This window comes from Nuphar pumila, chromosome 11 (assembly GCF_984573655.1).
Source record: "Nuphar pumila chromosome 11, dmNupPumi1.hap1.1, whole genome shotgun sequence".
Classification (NCBI taxonomy): Eukaryota; Viridiplantae; Streptophyta; class Magnoliopsida; order Nymphaeales; family Nymphaeaceae; genus Nuphar; species Nuphar pumila.
In genome coordinates, this window is record NC_143259.1 from 112,202,735 (window position 1) to 112,222,282 (window position 19,548).

General features: G+C 37.9%; 1 protein-coding gene and 1 pseudogene across 1 annotated transcript; one reads left to right on the forward strand and one right to left on the reverse strand.

Annotated features, from left to right (window-relative positions):
* Positions 1 to 874: 874 nt before the first annotated feature.
* Positions 875 to 11,235, reverse strand: LOC149822868 (calcium-dependent protein kinase 2-like). The gene is made up of 8 exons (XM_089980129.1): positions 9,680 to 11,235; positions 3,486 to 3,629; positions 2,798 to 2,950; positions 2,595 to 2,710; positions 2,013 to 2,180; positions 1,804 to 1,931; positions 1,542 to 1,641; positions 875 to 1,462 (listed from the first exon to the last, which is right to left on the reverse strand). Exons 1-8 carry the CDS (start codon positions 10,446 to 10,448, stop codon positions 1,379 to 1,381), a joined length of 1,662 nt encoding a protein of 553 aa, XP_089836255.1. The 5' UTR covers positions 10,449 to 11,235; the 3' UTR covers positions 875 to 1,378.
* A 1,533-nt stretch (positions 11,236 to 12,768) lies between these two features.
* Positions 12,769 to 19,548, forward strand: LOC149822869 (K(+) efflux antiporter 5 pseudogene; annotated as a pseudogene).

Genomic DNA, 19,548 nt, shown 5'->3' on the forward strand with positions numbered 1-19,548 from the left:
CGTGAAAAGTTTTAATAACAGGAGACTTGAACCTTTCATGGAGATGTCCAAAACACTACCGGTTAGAGAAACACTTTTAATTTTTTTCTACAAACATATTTATATATACAATTTTCACAAGCTTAATCCAGCTTTATCAAGTTTAGTGCCTTGTTCAAGCTCAGCTCGTTTATGTAGATCAAGCCTGGATTTGTACAATCTTGGCTCATTTACTTTTATGGACGAGCTTGAGCTAGCTCGGTTCTTTGTGCACCGCTAATTGTAACACACCCTCTCTCTCTCTCTCTCAGATGGTTAATACAATATGACCATCCCATATGAATCACATGCCTTTTACAATCTCTATGTACCAACTTTTCTAAAAATCAACAAGATCACCATCTTCATTCTCTCAAAAGCCACCATCTTAGTTGCTCTTCAGAGTTAACCATAGTCAAAGGAATGGAAATAACTCAGGAGTCATCCGAGTAATTTCTTAAAGATTTAGACATTTATCTTAAATATCTGAAATCTGAGGTGGCTAAGCATAAGACTATATGTAAATGACCCTATATTCATTATACTAGCATAGCAAAGGTTTGCTTGCAATTTGCTCTCCCGAGCATCTAATCATCAACAATGAAGCAACCCTGGCACCTTGGCTTCAAAATGAAAGCTATTGCAGAACCCAAAACAAGCCTTCCTAGAGACCAGATATGAAATGTGCTTCTCTCTGATATGTTCCAAAGTGATCGGTTGGTAACAAATAATCATATAATACACACTAAACTTAGTTTCAGAGCAAGAAAAGGAAAAATCTCAAGGTCTTGCCTGTGATCATAGCTTTCTTTCCAGAAATTTACGCCAGAAAACAAGGCAATGAGCTATCAAATCCTTTCTAAAAATTAAAGTTGATATTCATCTTATTAACGTTACACCACGGTTTAAGGAAATCCAATTCATGGATGAAGTAAAAAAGAAAAGGAAAAAGATTGAAAGTATCATACAAGTTGGTCTTACCATGCTGGTCTCAACAACGAGCAACAAATCAACAAGTGAACCCGCAATCACATGATAAACATTACAACTAATCTATTCACATCCTTCAAACAAAACCAACGGTTAAAAAAGAATACAGAAGTAATTCCAAACATTCTCACCCTTGAAGCTGCTAGCCCTACACCCTGCTTCAAATTTGGATGACCATACCGAGAGGAATATGCATAACATAGCTTAATCTTCATAACTTTCAAAATTCACCAGGAAATCCTTGTATTCAATTGCATCAGGAAAAAGTTGCCATGAATGTTAGCAAGCCAAAATGTTGCCTTTGGAAGAAACAGGCATAACGCAACTCAGGTGTCTTATAACAACTCCATGAAACATGCACACCTTCAAATTACAGAATTTTGCTTGCAATATTTTCCTGAGCACCTCCACTTCTCATCATTGTAGAAAATTCTTCATAGTTGATCCTGCCATCCTGCAAATCATAAGAACATCATAAATTTGCTACATTGTGATATCAGAACTTGCTGAGTTTTCATTTCAAAAGAACTTACATGATCTGTGTCCACCTCTGCTATGATTTCCTTAATAGATGCCTCATCCCCCATCCCATAGTCCTTCATGGAAATTTCCAATTCATCTTTTGTTATAAACCTTTAAGGCAGTCAACAATGCAAATAAGCATAAATAGAAAAATAAGTATACAATAAAAAATCCCCAGTAGAAGTAAAATTGCAGCTAGAATTGCTTCATTTTTATAAAGCCGCCATCCTTTTTCTTTTTTATTAACAAGGAAACCGCCCATCATCAACTTACCCACTCTTATCTTTGTCAAAATATTCAAAAGCTTTGAACAAATTCTCCTCTCTTTCTAGTTTGTGCCGATGCATTGTGGCAGTAATGAACTCTATGTAATCAATTGTGCCATTCCCATCTACGTCAGCCTGACAACCAACAATAAGTGAACATTAACAAAGAAATTACACAAACAGATCTACTGTGTATTGGATTTTTTAGTCTCTTACCGCATCCATGAGTTGTCTGACTTCAGCCTCTGAAAGCCTTGATCCAAGGCGAGCCAGTCCAGTCTTCAGCTCCTCATATGTGATTGTACCACTTTTATCAGTATCTATGTTGGTGAACATGGCCTTCAGCCCTTTAATGTCCTCCTCTAAGAGATTTTCAGCAATTACCTGGAGGAAAAAGATCAACCAAGCACATCTCATTATGATTTCAAATGTATCAGAGACTAGTATTTGCTTGGGCAACCATGAGTGGCCCAACACTTTCTATATTGTCAAACATGACAAGCTAGCTTAGACAACATATCGAATGATCAACTCAGACCAACTGAAAACAAATTACTGTTTTCCATCATTAAAATCTATTCACTTTAAAGCAATTTATTAACTATGCATGAATAGAAATTTACTGGTTCATTGCATTTGTTTAGAAAGAACCCGAACTTTCCCGAGTGATATGAGTCAATTCAAAGTGATCATCAACCCAGAAGAGAATCAGGGGTTAAATACTAATACAAACACCACTACGGCACTACCTCAAATACTATTACAGAAGATTGGTGAAGAAAACTCAGACAGCACTACCTTTAATGCAAGTTTCTTTAGCTTGTTCATTGCCCGGAATTGCTTCATCCTTGAAAGAACTGCACTATCTATAGGTTTGTCAGATGCTTCCCCACCTTCTCTTATCCATGGGTGTTCTGGTTCATCAGCCATAACAAATATCAGAATGTCAAAAAGGATATGTTTAAGGTTATGGAAAGTGTAGTTCAGAAATCATTACTCACCAAGTACTTGTGCTGAAGTAATTCGTTTTTTTGGGTCCTGAGTCAACATCTTTCGTACCAAATCTTTTGCACTGTTCGATATGGATGGCCATGGTTGACTTTCAAAGTCAATCTCTCCCTGTAGGATAGCGTCAAATATGCCCTTCTCCGTTTCTGAAAATCCAGCATGCACTTATCAATGAAAAGGAACTTCAATCCTATATCCAGGAATGATAACAATAATAGTAGGGGTGTCAATGGATCAGGTTTGGTTCAGAGTCCAGACCCAGGTGGGACCAATCAAGGTTTGATTTAAGATGCTAGTATCAGGTCCAATCAGACTTACCATAAGAGAAACCATACCAGGAACCTATAAGGATTACATGAACTAGACCAGGACCATACCCTGTAAAATAATATTTTTTTTTCTTTTTTACATTGAAAAGTTGTGAATCTTAGTCGAAACTCAGGTCGGGTCTGGGTCTGGTATGAAATTTCATAAACCATACCCAGCTCCATATATTAATCAGATTCTGTGAAACTGCTCGGGATTCTAATCGGACCTTGTTGTTTAACACCAAACCCTGACCCTATAGGGTTTGTTATGGGCCGGGTTCGGGTCAAAACAGACCCATAGACACCCCTAAATAATAGTAGTTTTTTAGTGCATTTTCAAGTTATAATTAATGTTCATTTTTGTTATCCTTACCAGCCCAAAAGGGAGGTACACCACTAAGCAGAATATATAAAATAACTCCTGCACTCCAAACATCTATTTCCTTTCCATAACTCCGTCGGAGGACTTCTGGAGCAACATAATAGGCACTGCCAACAATATCTCGGTACACTCTTCCTGAAATGATTTCCATTAATGCAACAGTCAGCATGAATATCTTGAAGCAAATGACAATAACATGTACCTCTGCATATGAAATGACAATCCCTACCCCCTCAATAACAAAAAGGGAAAATAAAAGGTTTTTTTTTTTTTGGAGGGGTGGGGGGGTGGGGGGGTGGTACAGGCACAAAAGTAAAAGCCCCTGGACCAAGACTAGCAACTATTTGAATGGCAAGTCTATGAACCACTTCATTTGATCAAAGGAAACTACATGATTGGTTTCCAAGTGATCTGTCTTCACATTTCAATAGCCTCAACTGTCATGTAACATGAAACTCCAAAGTTTAAAACTTTATTGAGGTGATTTTTTTTTGTAAATGAATCATTGAGATATGCTTTGCCTGCCAACTGAAACAAGCACTTGACGAAGTTTTAAGCCATAATCCAAATTGTATTGCTTCATAATCTGTCAAACTATACAGTTACAAGGACATAAGAACCAATGTTCACAGTTGATCTTTCCCACAAAGCTGGGCAATACATTAGTGAATAGATTTCTTTAGACACAAGGAATGTCCAATAAAAACATAAAATTCATTGTTTTGACAAGTGCCAATAGGAACTAGCAATCTGAGCAATCAGTATCGTTATTTTACTTTTATCGTTTCTATCGCAATATATCTAATATATGCCACAACTTTTCTTTCCCTTTATTTGTTTATAAAGTAGATGAATTGCATCACGTTACTCAACGGTGGCTTCAAACTTCAGCACAACAATTAACAACCTTTCAGGGATAAATACAAATGAAGACATAAGACTGAGAAAAAAAGAAATAACCAGACAGTTCTTCATAAGTATATGAACATTTTCAGCATATCTAAAGAATGGAAATGACAAGGAAAGAGACAGTCTATGTCACATAGGTGCGGGTGCGGCGATGCGGCACTTTAAAAAAACTTGGGTGCGGGGGTGCGGGAGGATATATATATATATAATTTTTAACAGTAACATTAATAAAATAAAAAACAATTATGATAATATCATCAAATCAATTCATCATGCAAGCAATAAATCAAATTAACAATCTACAATTATATATATATATATTATATTATATGTGAATATATATAGATTTGATTGGATTTAATGAGACCCAAATGGGTCTCACCAAATCCAAAACCCAATTCCCAACTCTTTTCTCTCTCAATTTCATGAAATTCAAAACTTGAATTTCTCACCCCCACCTTAAAATTCAAAAAAAAGGAAATTCAAAAAAATCCACCCCCCATGATTTCCCTCTTTTTCCCTTTTATTCTCCTAAAAAAAACATTATAAATACCCCCCTCCCCTTTGTTTTTCTCTCATTCATGAAGTCACCCCCTTACCATATCTCTCTCCCTCTCTCTCGTGGTTCACGGAGGCCACCCCGTGACCACCCGACACTCCACCACCCGGCTTCACTCCCTCTCAGTGGGCGGACCACCGGTGGCAGCATCGCCGACCACAATCGGTGCCACCACCAACAGCCCAGCCGCACTTGTCACCATCCATTGCCTCTTGGAGGTGAGCCGGACGAGAGGGACACCACCGACATCCCTCTCTGTTGCTCTGCTTTTTTGGTAACCCCAGACACCCTGTCACCCTTCTCCTTTCTTTTTCTATGACAACGGCCACAGCCACTGCCTAAAGCAGCAGACTCCACCGTCTGCTCTGCCTTTTCTAGCAACCCCAGAAGCTCGTCCACCGCGATCCTCCTCTTTGGGGTTTTCCCGGCAATCCGACATCTCCCTTTGTGTGTTGACCGAACGGGAGGCAGAGCTGCCTCCCGCCTCTGCTTTTTCCCGGCAGCTGAGAAGAGAGAGAGAGAGAGAGAGAGAGAGAGAGAGAGAGAGAGAGAGAGAGAGAGAGAGAGAGAGAGAGAGAGAGAGAGAGAGAGAGAGAGAGAGAGAGAGAGAGACCTGGAGTTGCTGCACCGAAGATGGCTCAGAGGAGAAGAGGAGGCTTTGGGAGGGGGGGGGGTGACTTTTTTTCCCTAATCACCCTCCCAGCCCCATTTCATCAGTTTTTTTTTAAGTCCAGAATTGGACTGTTAAGACCCTAGGTGCGTTGACCACACCCAGTGTCGATTTGACCACACCAGGTGCCGCAGCCGAGTCGCGTCGCGTCGACGCGGGTGCGGCACCCTGCTGGCTGAATCCTTGTGGCTTAGGAGACAATTAAAGAAGAAGATGAGACTGAGAATCACTTTAGCTCTATTCAAGATATTTAATACTTGGAAGCTTTCAACTCATATAAGTGCTGCAACACTGCTTGAGATAAGCAAAGTTTTGTCAAACCATACCTTAGTATCTTCTTTGCCAATCGGATTCAATTGTATGCTTCAACAAAGAGGAAATGGAGCATTTGAAAAAGCTCAATAGGATGGAGAAGAATGGCACCAGCTAGTGCATAAGTAAAACCTGAGGGTGATCTTACATAGTGACTTTAAGAGGATCTCTCTATCTTCATGATCAACATCTTCATGAATTTGCAAACCCATGCAAAATCATCTAAGTTTCCAATTTTCTCAACTCTCAACAACATTTTTTTTTTCTCTTTTTATTTTGGATATTTACATTTAGAACAGGTCGGACTTGCATCTAATTAAGAATAACCCCAGATGGGTCAGAGTTCTAAAAATGGTCATCTAAGCTTTGTTTTATCCCTTAATTTTATCCTAAGTGATTAAGCACTTTATCTGTTTATCAAAACCACAACAATTAGTTCCTACAAAGCCATTCTATTTGAATTTGAACTGGTTAAAGCTTATCTAAGATAAATGGGTAGCTTAAACCTCCTTTAATGATTGGTTTTTTCTTCACAAAGTTTTGCCACCTTTATAGTAGAGCTATTAACAAGCATATGATTATGCAAATACACCTTAAAGTTTGTGTGATGAATAAAACAAGATAGAGGAACACCATAACTGATGTTTTTAGAAGCAACCAAGACCTTTATATCAAATGTTTTTCCATAACTTTTAGTTAGATAATATATGATAGTTATCACCCTCCCAACAATTTCCATTGCACTTCATGAAATTCTTTAAGGACGCTTCATATTAAAAGATCCGCAATTTTTATCAATATACTCTACATTATGTCAATATTTTTTTAGTCTTTGACATTCTCAAGGCTACTTTCATGCTAATAGTGTCAAACATATTGATGCACCTATTAAGGCGTAAATAGAAGGAACTAGTCAAGCATTCTCTGAGGAGCAAGATAACAGGGCAGAATCTATAAACAATGAAGCCCACAGAAAATATTCAACCCCATGAAATATAAATCAACAAAGTCAGTATAAGCAAACTGTTCAATCTGCTTCTTGGGTGCCTATTCAAACAGTAAAACAATTACACAGACACTGCCAAAGAATGATCCAAGTGAAAAAAGATCAATCAGCGAAGTGCGTTGTGAATTAACTAGTTAAGAACAAATTGGCAGCAGAATATCAACTTCAATTTTCAAAAAAAGTAAAATAAGAAAGTTAAAAATCAAACTTTTATACAGGAAAAGTAGAAGCCTTAGATTCTCATACAAATATAAGATATCTTCTCAACATCGTTTATTTTTATTATTTTAATCATTTTCCAACCATATATCATATGATACATAAGCCATAGAAGTGCTGATACTAATATTACAGGAAGGAAAAAAACATAGATTGGCTCATGAAATCAAAAGAAAAGAGATGGAAATTAGGAGGTAATTCTTTCAAATGGAAAGTTGAGCTTGTACTGATTGGAGAAGGTAATTCAAAGATGAACAGAAATTTCAGAAACAAAAAATAGAAAAAGTTAGGAAATATTTTAAGATCATCTGAGTTATGTTCAAGAATGCCACTTGGAAATATAGTTAATCTCATATCCACATGAAGAGAAGTCATTGCCTTTATCCTGATATATGGTTACTTACCATCCAGAAAAAGCTAACTTGTTCATAATACTTTGTCATTCCTCTCAATATGTTAACTAATATGAAAGAAACAGCCATGCTGTCCACACTTCTCAGTACTTCCTGTCCTTACTTTCTAACCACCTAGACATTTCCATCATCTAAAGTCCATTAACAATATGTAAACTGCATGAAAAAGTATCTTTTGGGATTAAAAATGAAATTGACCAAAAGCAATCTCACAAGAGAAACTTCAAAAGCAAAAGCAAATCCATCACACATTCCATATTGGAATAAGAACATTTTTTTGAAAAAAAGAAAGCTCTATGACATGGTTCTGGAATCAACTCCTAACCTAATAGTTTAAAGAAGAGGTGAGGAGTTATATTTTAATAATTCCCAATTGTACAAATCTCGCTATAATATTAATGGACCAAATTTTAAAAGATCAAAAGTGGCAGAAATAATGGAAAGACTAAAAAAATTCAGTGCATGTTCAACTCATATAGCATATTAATTATTATGAGGCTTAAGCCTTGACCTGAAGTGTAGAGTCAGAATTTTAAGGTATTAGGTTCACAGCAATCATCCATATCTTTCTAATCCTTGAGGCAAAAAGCTTGTACTGAAAGAAGTAAACCGTTAAAGGGAAAAGAAGAAAAGAAAACTAGAAAGAGAGGAACCAACACACTTTTTCAATAGAAGAGATTATCAAGTAGAAATAGACCATTAAAATATCGGCCAAAAAATCTCCATAGAAATTTCCCCAGTAATCAACTACAAACGTGCTAAGAAAAAAGAGGCTTTTTAGTACTCCAAATATATTTATAATCCAAACCACAAAATCAAGATGAAACAGCTAGCAGAAAGGCAGAAAATTCTCATAATGAATATGAGATATGTTTTGGATGTGAATAGTTAGAATCAGAAGTAGCAAGAAATGCACATGCATAGACATATGAGTTCTTCTTTCAACCGCATGGTGCATCAACTGTCAACCCCTTGTAGATGGGATGAGGCCTGATGATGATGATCCACAATGTCAACTATCTTCCCTTGCATCCCAGATTTCTATACCTTAATACTGTTTTGGGAAATAAGCAACCACTATACTGGTATAAAGCTAGCCAATATTTTTCTTTTCAATCAGCTGATTAGGTCTGTTTCTAATGCAATCAATAGCCTCAAACTTTATGGTAAAACATACAATCAACAACAAAAAAATCAGGATGGGATGTCCACACTGACTTTAGAAAGACAAAATGCCAATGAGGAAATGCATTCACTTAATTCACTGATGTAAGAGCCATTCTCTCACCAAAGCAACTGCATTCAAGTATCCACTGGCCATCAGCACAACCAAGAAATGCTAACACCCCAGAAGTCCACCTGTTACCTATTTAGTCACAATTCTTTCCTTAACTTAGAAATTCATCTAAAATATAACTGCAAATTGTCCATTAAGAGGTACAAGAAAAGTTCAATATCCTATTCTACCCAAGTTTAAGTTCTTATCCAAGAGATGGTACCAATACAAAGCGCTAAAAGATCCTAACAATTCTGCGGCTCACTTGTGAATATGTGACAACATGAAAGGCCATTGTATCATGGTTAGATTAAGAATAACAACTAATTGTGTTTCATGGTGTATGTAGGATCCAAAAGTGCAAAACAAAAGCCATCAAATTCCTTTGATACACAAAAGTAGCCAGTATTGGATTTTGAAAAAGAAAATTGCGACCAAAGCACTTTGAGACTACTTATAATTAAAGAAGGTTTCCAATAAATAGATAACTCAAAATTCTGTTCAATCATCAACTTCGATTAACACAATGAGGATAAATTAACTGAAGATGACTTAGAAGCAGAATCAATATACAGTCGTCTATTATCATTTGTAAGAATAATCTAAAAAAAATCTAAATTACTAACACAAACTGCAATGCAGACTCATTTTACTTATCCACAATCGGATAGACCATACATCTTCAGAAAGAGTGCGAGCTCAAAGCACACTTAACTAAAATGAGAAACAAACCAATAAACCAACCAGCACTCTATCGTCCAAATGCAGATAAATCACCCACATCTTAAAAGGAAAACAGAAAACCAAGTTCAGATGCAGACCTTCCTCAATAAAAACTGACAGCCCGAAATCTGTTGCCTTCAACATCGCGTTTGCATCCTTCCTTGCCAACAAGAAGTTCTCAGGCTTGAGGTCCCTATGCATCACACCCATGAAATGGCAAACGTGGACAACATTCACAATTGCCCTGCAAATTGAAGATGCTGCCCGCTCGGAGTAATGGCCTTTTGCAATGATCCGGTCGAAGAGCTCCCCGCCAGCGCATAACTCCATTACCACATGCACAGAATGCCTATCCTCATAGGCCCCCTTGAATTCCACAATATTGGGCTGGCCAGAGAGATGCTGCAGTATCTGAATCTCTCTCTTGATATCCTCCTTATCATTTCTATTGACAAGTTTCCTCTTAGATATGGATTTACAGGCATAAGCAGTTCCGGTTGAGATCTCAGTGCAGAGGTAGGTAACACCAAACTGACCCCTCCCCAATTCCTTACCCAAAGTGTAGAAGGACTTCACATCAGAGAAGGGCTTACCCAAGATGGTATCTGCCAAAGGGGCTGGATTTGGCTTCAGGGCAGCAGGCGGCAGCAACGGCAAAGGCGACGGCCTTACCGGCGACGGAGAAGCCTGGACCGGTTGCTGTGCCGGCCTCTCAGGCACAGGAATCTTGGATTGGGCTGAATTCTCGTAGTGATTATGTTGGGGATGGTCCCTTCCTCTTCCTTCCCCTTCATTTCTGCCCCTTATCTCTGCCATACCATTGGTTTTTGCCGCTGCAGCCCCGTGTTTACTGAAACAGCTACCCATCTCCAACACACAATATCTCAAATCACCAGAAAGCAAATCTCAAGTTCTAGAAAGAAAGAAAATAAAAGAACCCAAATCAGGATTAGATGAGAAAATGGTGAATCTGGGATTATAGAGAAAGATGCTCAGGATATCCTGTGTCAGAGAAGGTGGCGAGATTTGAATGGGAGGGAGGGAACCCAAGTCAAGAGTTTCATGGAAAAGTGATGTCTTCAAACGTTTGACTGGACAAGAAAAAACTAATATTGAATAACTTTAGGTTGGAACAGTGTCCAAACCAAGATTTAGGAAGTGAGTTCTGATCCTTCAAAGTAACTGATTCTGGGGTTCCTCAATCTGGAAAAAAACTCTCTCTCTTTCTCTCCCAGTATCTTTCTATGCCGAATCTCAATAGTGGGTAGGAGAGAATCAGGAGTGAAGGGGTGACAGTCAAAACAGGATTTGGAGTTAAAGAGTTGTCATAGGGAGATGGTGGTTGTGATATTGAGAAGATATTTAGGTGAAAAGGAAGACCCCCATCAAGTTTGTCTCTGAAGATGGTGAGTGGAGGGAAGAGGACAGAGGGGGTTGCCTGTTGAGGAACAGAGGGTACCACAGCCAATTTCTCATGCCAAGGAAAGAAGGTTGTGGGGAAGCCAACGGGAGGCTTCCTTCCTCCTGCATTCTCAAGTGGAGGAAGGATACGATGATGAAAACTTTTTTTTTGGTTTTCAATAATCACAGGAATATTGCTCCCACAAGAAGTCAAAAACGCGGTTTTAGTACCCAGAAAGAAAGAGTTCGGCATGGGTCCGTGCTAAATAAAATATGTTAAATGAAACGTAAAAATTGTTCATAAAATATGCTAAATGAAACGTGGAAAATGTCCAGTAACGGATAGGAAACTGTGGGCCCAGAAGGATGGAATTACCTAAATTAAAGAGATTTTATATGTCCAAGGATCAATTTGATTCTTTGATTTCTCAAACGACTACGCCGACTCATTGAATTACATTTTTATTTTTAAATTTCAATTATTGGTTTATTTTACAAAAGCAGACCAAAAATTTTATTGATAATTCAAATTCATATCTAAAACCTTATAATTCAAAATTATGCCTAGACTATCTTCGTTTATACAAATTCATACCCCTAGCCATTAGGGGTGTTAACCGGTCGGGTTTGGTTTGAACTTAAGTGAAACCAAACCAAATTTGATTTGAGATAATGGTATTGGGTTCAGACTCGGATCCAATTGAACCCACTATAAAAAATCATACCCTAATCTTATAAGGATTACCATACCCAGTAAAATAATATTTGTTATCCCTTTAACAATGAAAATTAAGTATCTTAATCACAACTAAGTTCAGGCATGGGTTTCATATGAAATTTTACAAACCATACCTGGCTTCATATATTAATTCCTTCGTGTTTGACCCAGATTTTATAGGGTTTGGTACGGGATGGATCCGAGTCAAAGCTGACCCATTGGCACCCCTACTAACCACTACTTTTGGCTATAATCAATACTTCATAAATTCAAAACTATACCACTTTTATCCTCATTAAATATGCTTCTCTTTGCCCATCTCTCTCTCTGTCTCTATCTCTCTTTGTATAAAACCGACTTTTTCTTAAATATAAAAGCATGAATTTGAGTGAAAATAAGAAAGACCAACTCAGAGACTGAGTATGCATTTGGTTATCTATAAAATAAATGAGGTATGCATTTTAATTACCAATTCTTTTGGGTATGAATCTGAATTGTGAAAGAAAATTTTGGGCATGATTTTGTATTGAAAATAACCCTTGCTTTTTAATTGGGATCTTTATTTCTTTATTAGTATAAAAATGATCTTAGTGCAGTTGTTTTGACTTTGGATAATGGAGTGAGTTCATTTCGAACTCAAGCTGGATCCAAGTAGGTGCCACATTGAGCCCAACATTAAGTTGGTTAATATGTGTACAATTTGAAGCAGGTTTGGATCATTAACACCTTGACCATAAGGAGATTATATGAATAAATATTGGAGGTATTGTACCCAAATTTGGCATGGAATGCTGTGGTCTGATGTTTATCAACTAGACCTGATCTGAATGAAGATCAGTCCATGGTGGGTCTTGACCAACTCCTTTGGAACAATTTGAGACTTTTTTAGGTAAAAAATGTTCCCGTTTCGAACTCGGTTAGAGCCAAGTGGATCAAGACCATCCAAGCTGAACCAGGCCCCAAAGGGAGAGCAGATCCTGTAAAACGCTGGGTGAGATTAGCAATCTCACCCAGCGTTTACAACCACAAAACCCAATCCTCTCCCCCAAAGGAGTTTGGCATAGTGGGATGGGGCTTAGGCCGCTAAGCAAGCGGTCTAGGTTCAAATCTCATGGGTGTCACCCCTTATGCAAGCCGAAGCGTGATGACTCCGTGGGGACAAAGGGTAAGCCCACTGAGTTTTACGCTGTCAGGACAATGACCGTAAGTACCGCAAGTAGAGCCACGACCAGGTATCTACTCCTCAGGAAAAAAAAAGCTGAACCACAGTGCATTAGATATGAGTCAGATACAAATAGGTCAACAGACCCCAATGAGTCTAAACTGGATCTAGGTTGGTTTTGGACACCTAACTTAGATCCTATAAGTTGATTTGAAGGGTTCCATATATTCAGGACTAAGTAGATCAAATTTGAGCCTAGTATGAAAAAACGTAATCAGCCCGATCATCCAAGTAGGTTCGAGTCAATATAGGCTAAATCCAAGTGGGTCTGATTTGGAACTGGGTAGGTCCAAAATTTGCTGAAGATGAACCTAGCTGGTGTATCTAAGTTGAACACAAGCATGCTACTTTTTTGGTCGGTGTGGATTGGACACAGTTTTGTACTCAGATTAGCACAACGTGGAATTTGGTTTTACCCAGACCTGATTTGAGATTGGTATCGGGCCTGTACCCAAGTTCAATCAGATCCACCATAGGACAAACCATACACTAATCCTATATGGATTACATGAACCAAACCCAGTAAAATAATAATTTTTATTCTTCTTACATGAAAAATTGCAGATCTTAGTTGGAACTCGGGTCGGGCCCAGGTCTGGTTTGAAACTTCACAAACCATACCTGGTTCCATATATTAACTGGACTCTTCATGTCCGACCCGGATTGTAATCAGACCTTATTTATCACCAAACCCTAACCCTATAGAGTGTGGTACAGGTCAGTCTCTTAGTTCTGTTTTTTTTTTCTTTGATTAGGGTTTGAATTAAAGCTTTTTTATTTAATTTTATGGTTTATTTTTCTTATAGCTCAAGATTTTTTGGTTTATTTATGATTTATTTCTTGCATTTTAAGGTTTTATAATTTACTAAGGTTTAATAATTTGATTTTTATAGTTAATTTGATTTTAGAGTTTGATATTTTTATGATAAACTTTCATAATCAGATGTAATATGACATTGATTAAATCATTTATATATAAAAAAATATCAATTCTTATTTTTCTTAAATTACTCAAAATTTAAACATTTTCTAGTTTTTAGATCAAATCTGAGATCCATACCCAAAGCTAAAATCTACAATAAATATGTTAAAACACTCGTATGGTTGAGGGGATAGAGTTGTCTGATCCAAAACAAAGTTATCTGACCCATTATTCATGTGTCCATGCATTCCACAAAGCGTAAAACAAACCAAACGTTGGACACAGAGCCTAGCTTCTTGTCCAGAACATGCATTATGTCTATTATGTTTGTTTGTTCCGTCCAAGTTGAGATCAAACATACCCTTTATCTACGCATGCACACATTTTAGACATCCTTTATAGTGGTAGATGTTAACGATCCCAAGCCTTGATGCAAATTATACTTAGAGCTGTTTTTCTATTTTTGTTTCATTACTCCACACTTCACATGTGCAGGCAAATGGAACAATGGGTTCCCATAGAAATCTCATAAAAAGGAAACCCTTTTATCACACACACACACACACCACATTTGAAAAACTCATGGCCTATTGGCAGTTGAACCATCCAACAAGGAACTACAAAGATCTTTATACAGAAGTAGGGCAATTGACCGGGGCGAGGGGCCGGGGGCAAGGTCTCCACCCCCGCCCCATCTCAAAATCTGAACCTCCATCCCCGCACGGGGATGAATTTCAACCTCCATCCCCGTTTCATGTCCTCCATCCCCGGTTCAAATGGGGGTGAGGCGGGGTGGGGGCCCGTTTCCCCTTGGTCTTTTGTCATCCCTTAGAAAGATCGGGGATGGGGCGGTGTGAACACCCCAAATTTTTCAAAATCTTTTAAATATCCCTTTTTTGCCCCTAACCCCATTTTCTGAGTAATTGAGTCACCTTTAAATCTAAATTTCATTTTATTTCTCAAGTTTTACTGAAATTAAATTCATTTTATATATCTGACTCAATTTCGGATCCGGATCCATTGCCAAGATCCAAATCTGAGCTTCGTTATCCAATTTTTAAATCAAATTCTCAAAATTTCCAAAATAACTTTTTGAAGAGCTCAGACAGTTAGTCCGGTATCCATTTGGATCCATCGAATTGTATTTCTCAATTCGAGGTTTAAAACTCGAATATTTTCTCAAAACTTGGGTCCAAACCCATTTTCTGAAGAAATTTCCCCAAAATAACCCTGACTTTTCATAAAAAACTCTTCTTTTATAAATATTTCTCAAAAAAATCATGAAATAGTTTTAAATCCCTTATTCTTCTTAGTTTCATAGTTTTATTTCAAAAATACCAAAAAATGGAAAATGCCAAGAAAAAGAAAAAGAAAAAGAATATATATATATATATATATATATATGACAAAAATCGGTTTTTGAAAACCTCCTTTTGAAAATATCCTATTAAAGAAAAACCTTTTTTTAGAAAACTTGGTAAGTGAGCCTCCTTTTTGAAAAATGTGTGAAAAGCCTGAAGGACCTCGTTAAAAACTCTTTAGGGTTTCTCTTTGAGGACCCTTCGCAAGAGGTCGAATGGCCAGGACCTTCTCCCTCTCACAGGTCATCCATTGCGCCTTCCCCCTTTATCCCGCCATCACCAAACCCCCATGTGCGCACCTCTCTCTCCTCTGTCCATCTGCAACGGAAATCTCCACTCTCAAACTCCATTCTCACCCTCCATCGCCCGGATCTTCCCTAAGCCCTTCATCGCCAACTAATCCCTTCTCGATTTTTCCTTCTTCCCCTATTTAACAAACCCCATTACTCCTTCACATGGATCCGTTTCCACCCTTTCCCCTTTCTTCCTTCTTCTCATCCGCGTTTCACCCCTCCATGTTCACCTCATTCCATTTCTCCTTTCCCCTCTTCTCACACTGGTTCGGTTGGAGAAAACCTTCAGAGTGGCATAAGACAATTCGGTAAGAGGCTCCCTCTCCCCTTCATCTTTGTTATTTTTGATTTAGTTTTATTTCCCTTTCTTTTTTTAGTTTTTTTGTTTAATCGCCTCATTAGAGCACTATTGGGATGTCGATTCTACATATAGCAGATGTCAACCCCCCTTGTGCAATATCAACGGGATGTTTGCATTCCAACCGTTTTTTTTTTATTTACTTTTCATAACTTAGATCTATATTTTTCTTCTTTCTATCTTAATGATAGTCTCTGTTTTGGAGTTTTCTTGTCGATTTTCAATTTCTTATGCATTTTTTTTCTTCCTTTTATTGTCTTTTGATTATTTGTTCGTGTTCTAATCTCCCTTTCATATCTAATTTTCGGATGATTTGATGGTTTAGAGCCCCCTATTGATCTGTTATGAACCTGGTCAGAATCACCGCAAGAGATGGTACTAGGGGCATTATGGGTCACTCAGGGGTCCCTCATAATCAAGTTCTAAAGACCCTTAGTCCCCATCGTCATTCTGTGGTTGCCCTGTATATTAATAATACCCTGTCACGGTGTGGAATTACAACTTCCATATTCCATTTGAGCTTACCGTTAGAAGTATTTCCCTTTTATCGTTAATTCCATTCACATTCCAATAGATGTGAAACTTGCATTTTCATTTTGGATGCATGACAACAGACACATTTTTTTTTTTACTCACTAATTTGCATTTGAATATAGCCTTCACGGTAATATCCGATCTGGTCTAGTACCAGATCGGATTTACTCTGTGGAAATTTCTGGTTAATCTCATATGTAAACTCACCTTGTTTGCTTAATACCATGCGTTCTGTGTTTTTGTATCTCTGTTTTACCATGACCACCATAAACATCAACATTCAACAAAGCTTTGTCCCTGTTATCTATACCCAATAAAGCTGGGGATTTATTTCCTTGATTAATATTTACCTTTGCTCTTCGTTGAAACTTCAAAGGGGTGAGGATATCATGAAAAGGGTTGCATTCGTCCAGATTACATTCGTTCCTTTTTTTTTAGTATATAGTAATGAAATTTGGTCTTGATATATGTTTGTTCTGAACTAATTGTGAAATTGTTCGAGTTACACCATGAAAGGGATTAGTGGCTGGGATTCCATCAGCCAATATCGTAAGGTAGGTTTATTCTTGAATTAATATTGCTTTTTCTCTTACAGTTCATTCAGATTTACCTATCAGCCATTTATCTCAATTTTGTGCATTACACTAACCTGTCACATTTTTTTTTCTTGAGGTGATACACTTGTCAAAATTCAATATGCACAAGCTAGTTTGCTGATCTAGGTGTAGTCACTGAGCTCGACAGATGGTTTGGTAGGTTAATTTGCCCTGATGACAAATGAGGTAAGCTGAGGGGTTGTGATATAGGTGATATCGTGGCTTTCCTGCCCATGACTGCATTATAAACATTACTAACTTAATGAAGTTAGCATTCTTTTTTTTTTATGCTTGTGAATGAATTTTGTGATGCACCTCCCCTTTTTCCTGAACAGGTTTAACATCATAGCCAATTTCATCACTCACATTATATAATCTATTCTGCAATTTTGTTTAGAACTACTTTTCATTTGGCATTCCATCTGCATTCATCAAACCCAGCATAAGCACCATGGCCTGTTGATCATATCATTTCTGCTACCCCTTTGCAAAATCCTGCACTGTAGCATCTGCAAAATGAAGTTTCCTGCAAAAGCTGGCCATTGGTCATGGTTGTCAGAAAGGATGTTTGCTTGGTTCCTTATACTACAGTAATGGAGACAATGGCATTCCATCGTTGCTGTTAAAATGTCACGGTGATCAAAAAGTTGCTCAACAGGACTTGGGACCAGCTTCCATCCTTCTCTTAAGGATCACTGATATAAGTGATAAGGGAACTTCCAGGACAGTTATTCTCTTATGCTTTTATCATAAGGACGCATGTATGTTGCTCATGGTGATTCCACTGCATCCACGTTGTCATGCCAAAATCAATAAATATCATTTGGATAAAAGGACAAGATTCTTAATCCTGTGACTATTCAACCTCTCCATACTGGAGGAACTTACATTCATCTTCGTAAATCAGTGGTCTGGGACTGTGATGTTGGGCATCATAGGATACGCAAAAGGGAGTATCACAATCTAATCATTTTTTTTCTTTCTTCTTCTTCTTCTTTTTTTTTTTATTTTCTTTCTCTTCTTTTCAATATTATGATATCATAATAATTGAATGTCTGTTCTTTTCAATTTAGAAGTTTTATTGATATTGCCATCACCCCATATTGTTGTGGCATCCATCCACCAGCTACATCATCTTCCCCTGCAAAAGAGGTATGGTCCCTCATTAATATGTTGATAAAGTCGCAGATGTAATATCCATCTTAAGAAATACCAAGCATGATGTTTGTTTGTTATGATTACTCTTGTAATGGTGAAATTGTTGTCATTAGCTTCGCACTATGAAATAATCTATGGGTGCTTTTCTAGTCTAAGTGAGCTTTTTCAGTATAAACCCTTTACCTTGTGATATGAGAAGGTCTGCGCCAGCCAGGCACACCTCCAGTGGGTTTGTGAAATTCGTTTCTAGTAAAGGGATATCAATAAATGATATTCATCTATATCAAGATGATCCGGAAGTGCCCTATGTTCAGGTTTCCCCGAATGGGAGAATTTCTGGTTTGTACCCTCTGAAGTAGCAATTTGTACAAGATTTCAGTACTATTATCAAAATATAGCAGAGCAAAGTTAAAAGCCGTTGGGCCTGTTGCAATATTTGTTGGTCTGCTCCAGATTGTTATTTTCATGTGCTTATATACCATGACTGCAGTGCTATGCAGTGCAAAGTTGTTAAAGGGCATATTTGTTGGTGCTTTTCTGTCCATGTCATCAACAACTGTGGTGCTCAAGTTTTCGGTGGAGTGTAATAGTACCAATGTTGTTCATAGCCAGGTCACAATCGGAACACTTATTTTCCATAATTGCGTTGTTAGTTTGTTATTTGCTTTGCTTCCAGTTTTAGGTGGCAATGGTGGCCTTATTCAAGGGATTGTATCCATAACAAAACTGTTGTTTGTGCTGTACGTGTTCCTGACTGCTGCATCCATATTGTGTTGGTCATTTGTTCCCCGTTTCTTGAAGTTGATGAGCCAGTTGTCTTCCCAGACAAACGAGCTTTATCAGCTAGCTTCTGTGGCTTTTTGCTTATTATTAGCTTGGTGCAGTGATAAACTTGGCCTCAGTCTTGGGTTGGGGTCATTTGTTGCTGGTGTTATGATATCAACCACTGATTTTGATCAGCATACACTAGGTCAGGTGGAACCCATTTGTAACCCATTTGCGGCACTTTTTCTTGCTAGCATTGGAATGCTTATACATGTCCAATTTCTGTGGAGCCATGTAGATATTCTTGCATCTGTCATTCTGGTTGTTACAATAAAAATAGTAGTGATTAGTGTGGTGACCAGGGCCTTTGGCTATGGAATGAGGTCTTCTTTCCTGGTAGGCGTTTCTCTTGCACAAATTGGAGAATTTGCTTTTGTCCTTTTAAGTTGTGCCTCAAATCTTCATCTTATTGAGGGAAAGATGTATCTTCTTCTTTTGGGAACTACAGCCCTTAGCCTGGTAACAACTCCTTTCATGTTCAAACTGATTCCTGCATGGATGCACCTGGGAGTACTCATGCATTGGCATCCATCGTACGTCGCCTTTTGTCATTACTCTGCTATCATTCACCATGCCTAA

Coding starts and splice junctions, on each gene's coding strand:
- LOC149822868 (XM_089980129.1), bottom strand. CDS start 10,448: ATGGGTAGCTGTTTCAGTAAACACGGGGCTGCAGCGGCAAAAACCAAT. Junction 2,951..3,485: donor TGTACCTCCCTTTTGGGCTG/GTAAGGATAACA, acceptor CTGGATTTTCAG/AAACGGAGAAGGGCATATTT. Junction 1,932..2,012: donor TCAGACAACTCATGGATGCG/GTAAGAGACTAA, acceptor GTTGGTTGTCAG/GCTGACGTAGATGGGAATGG.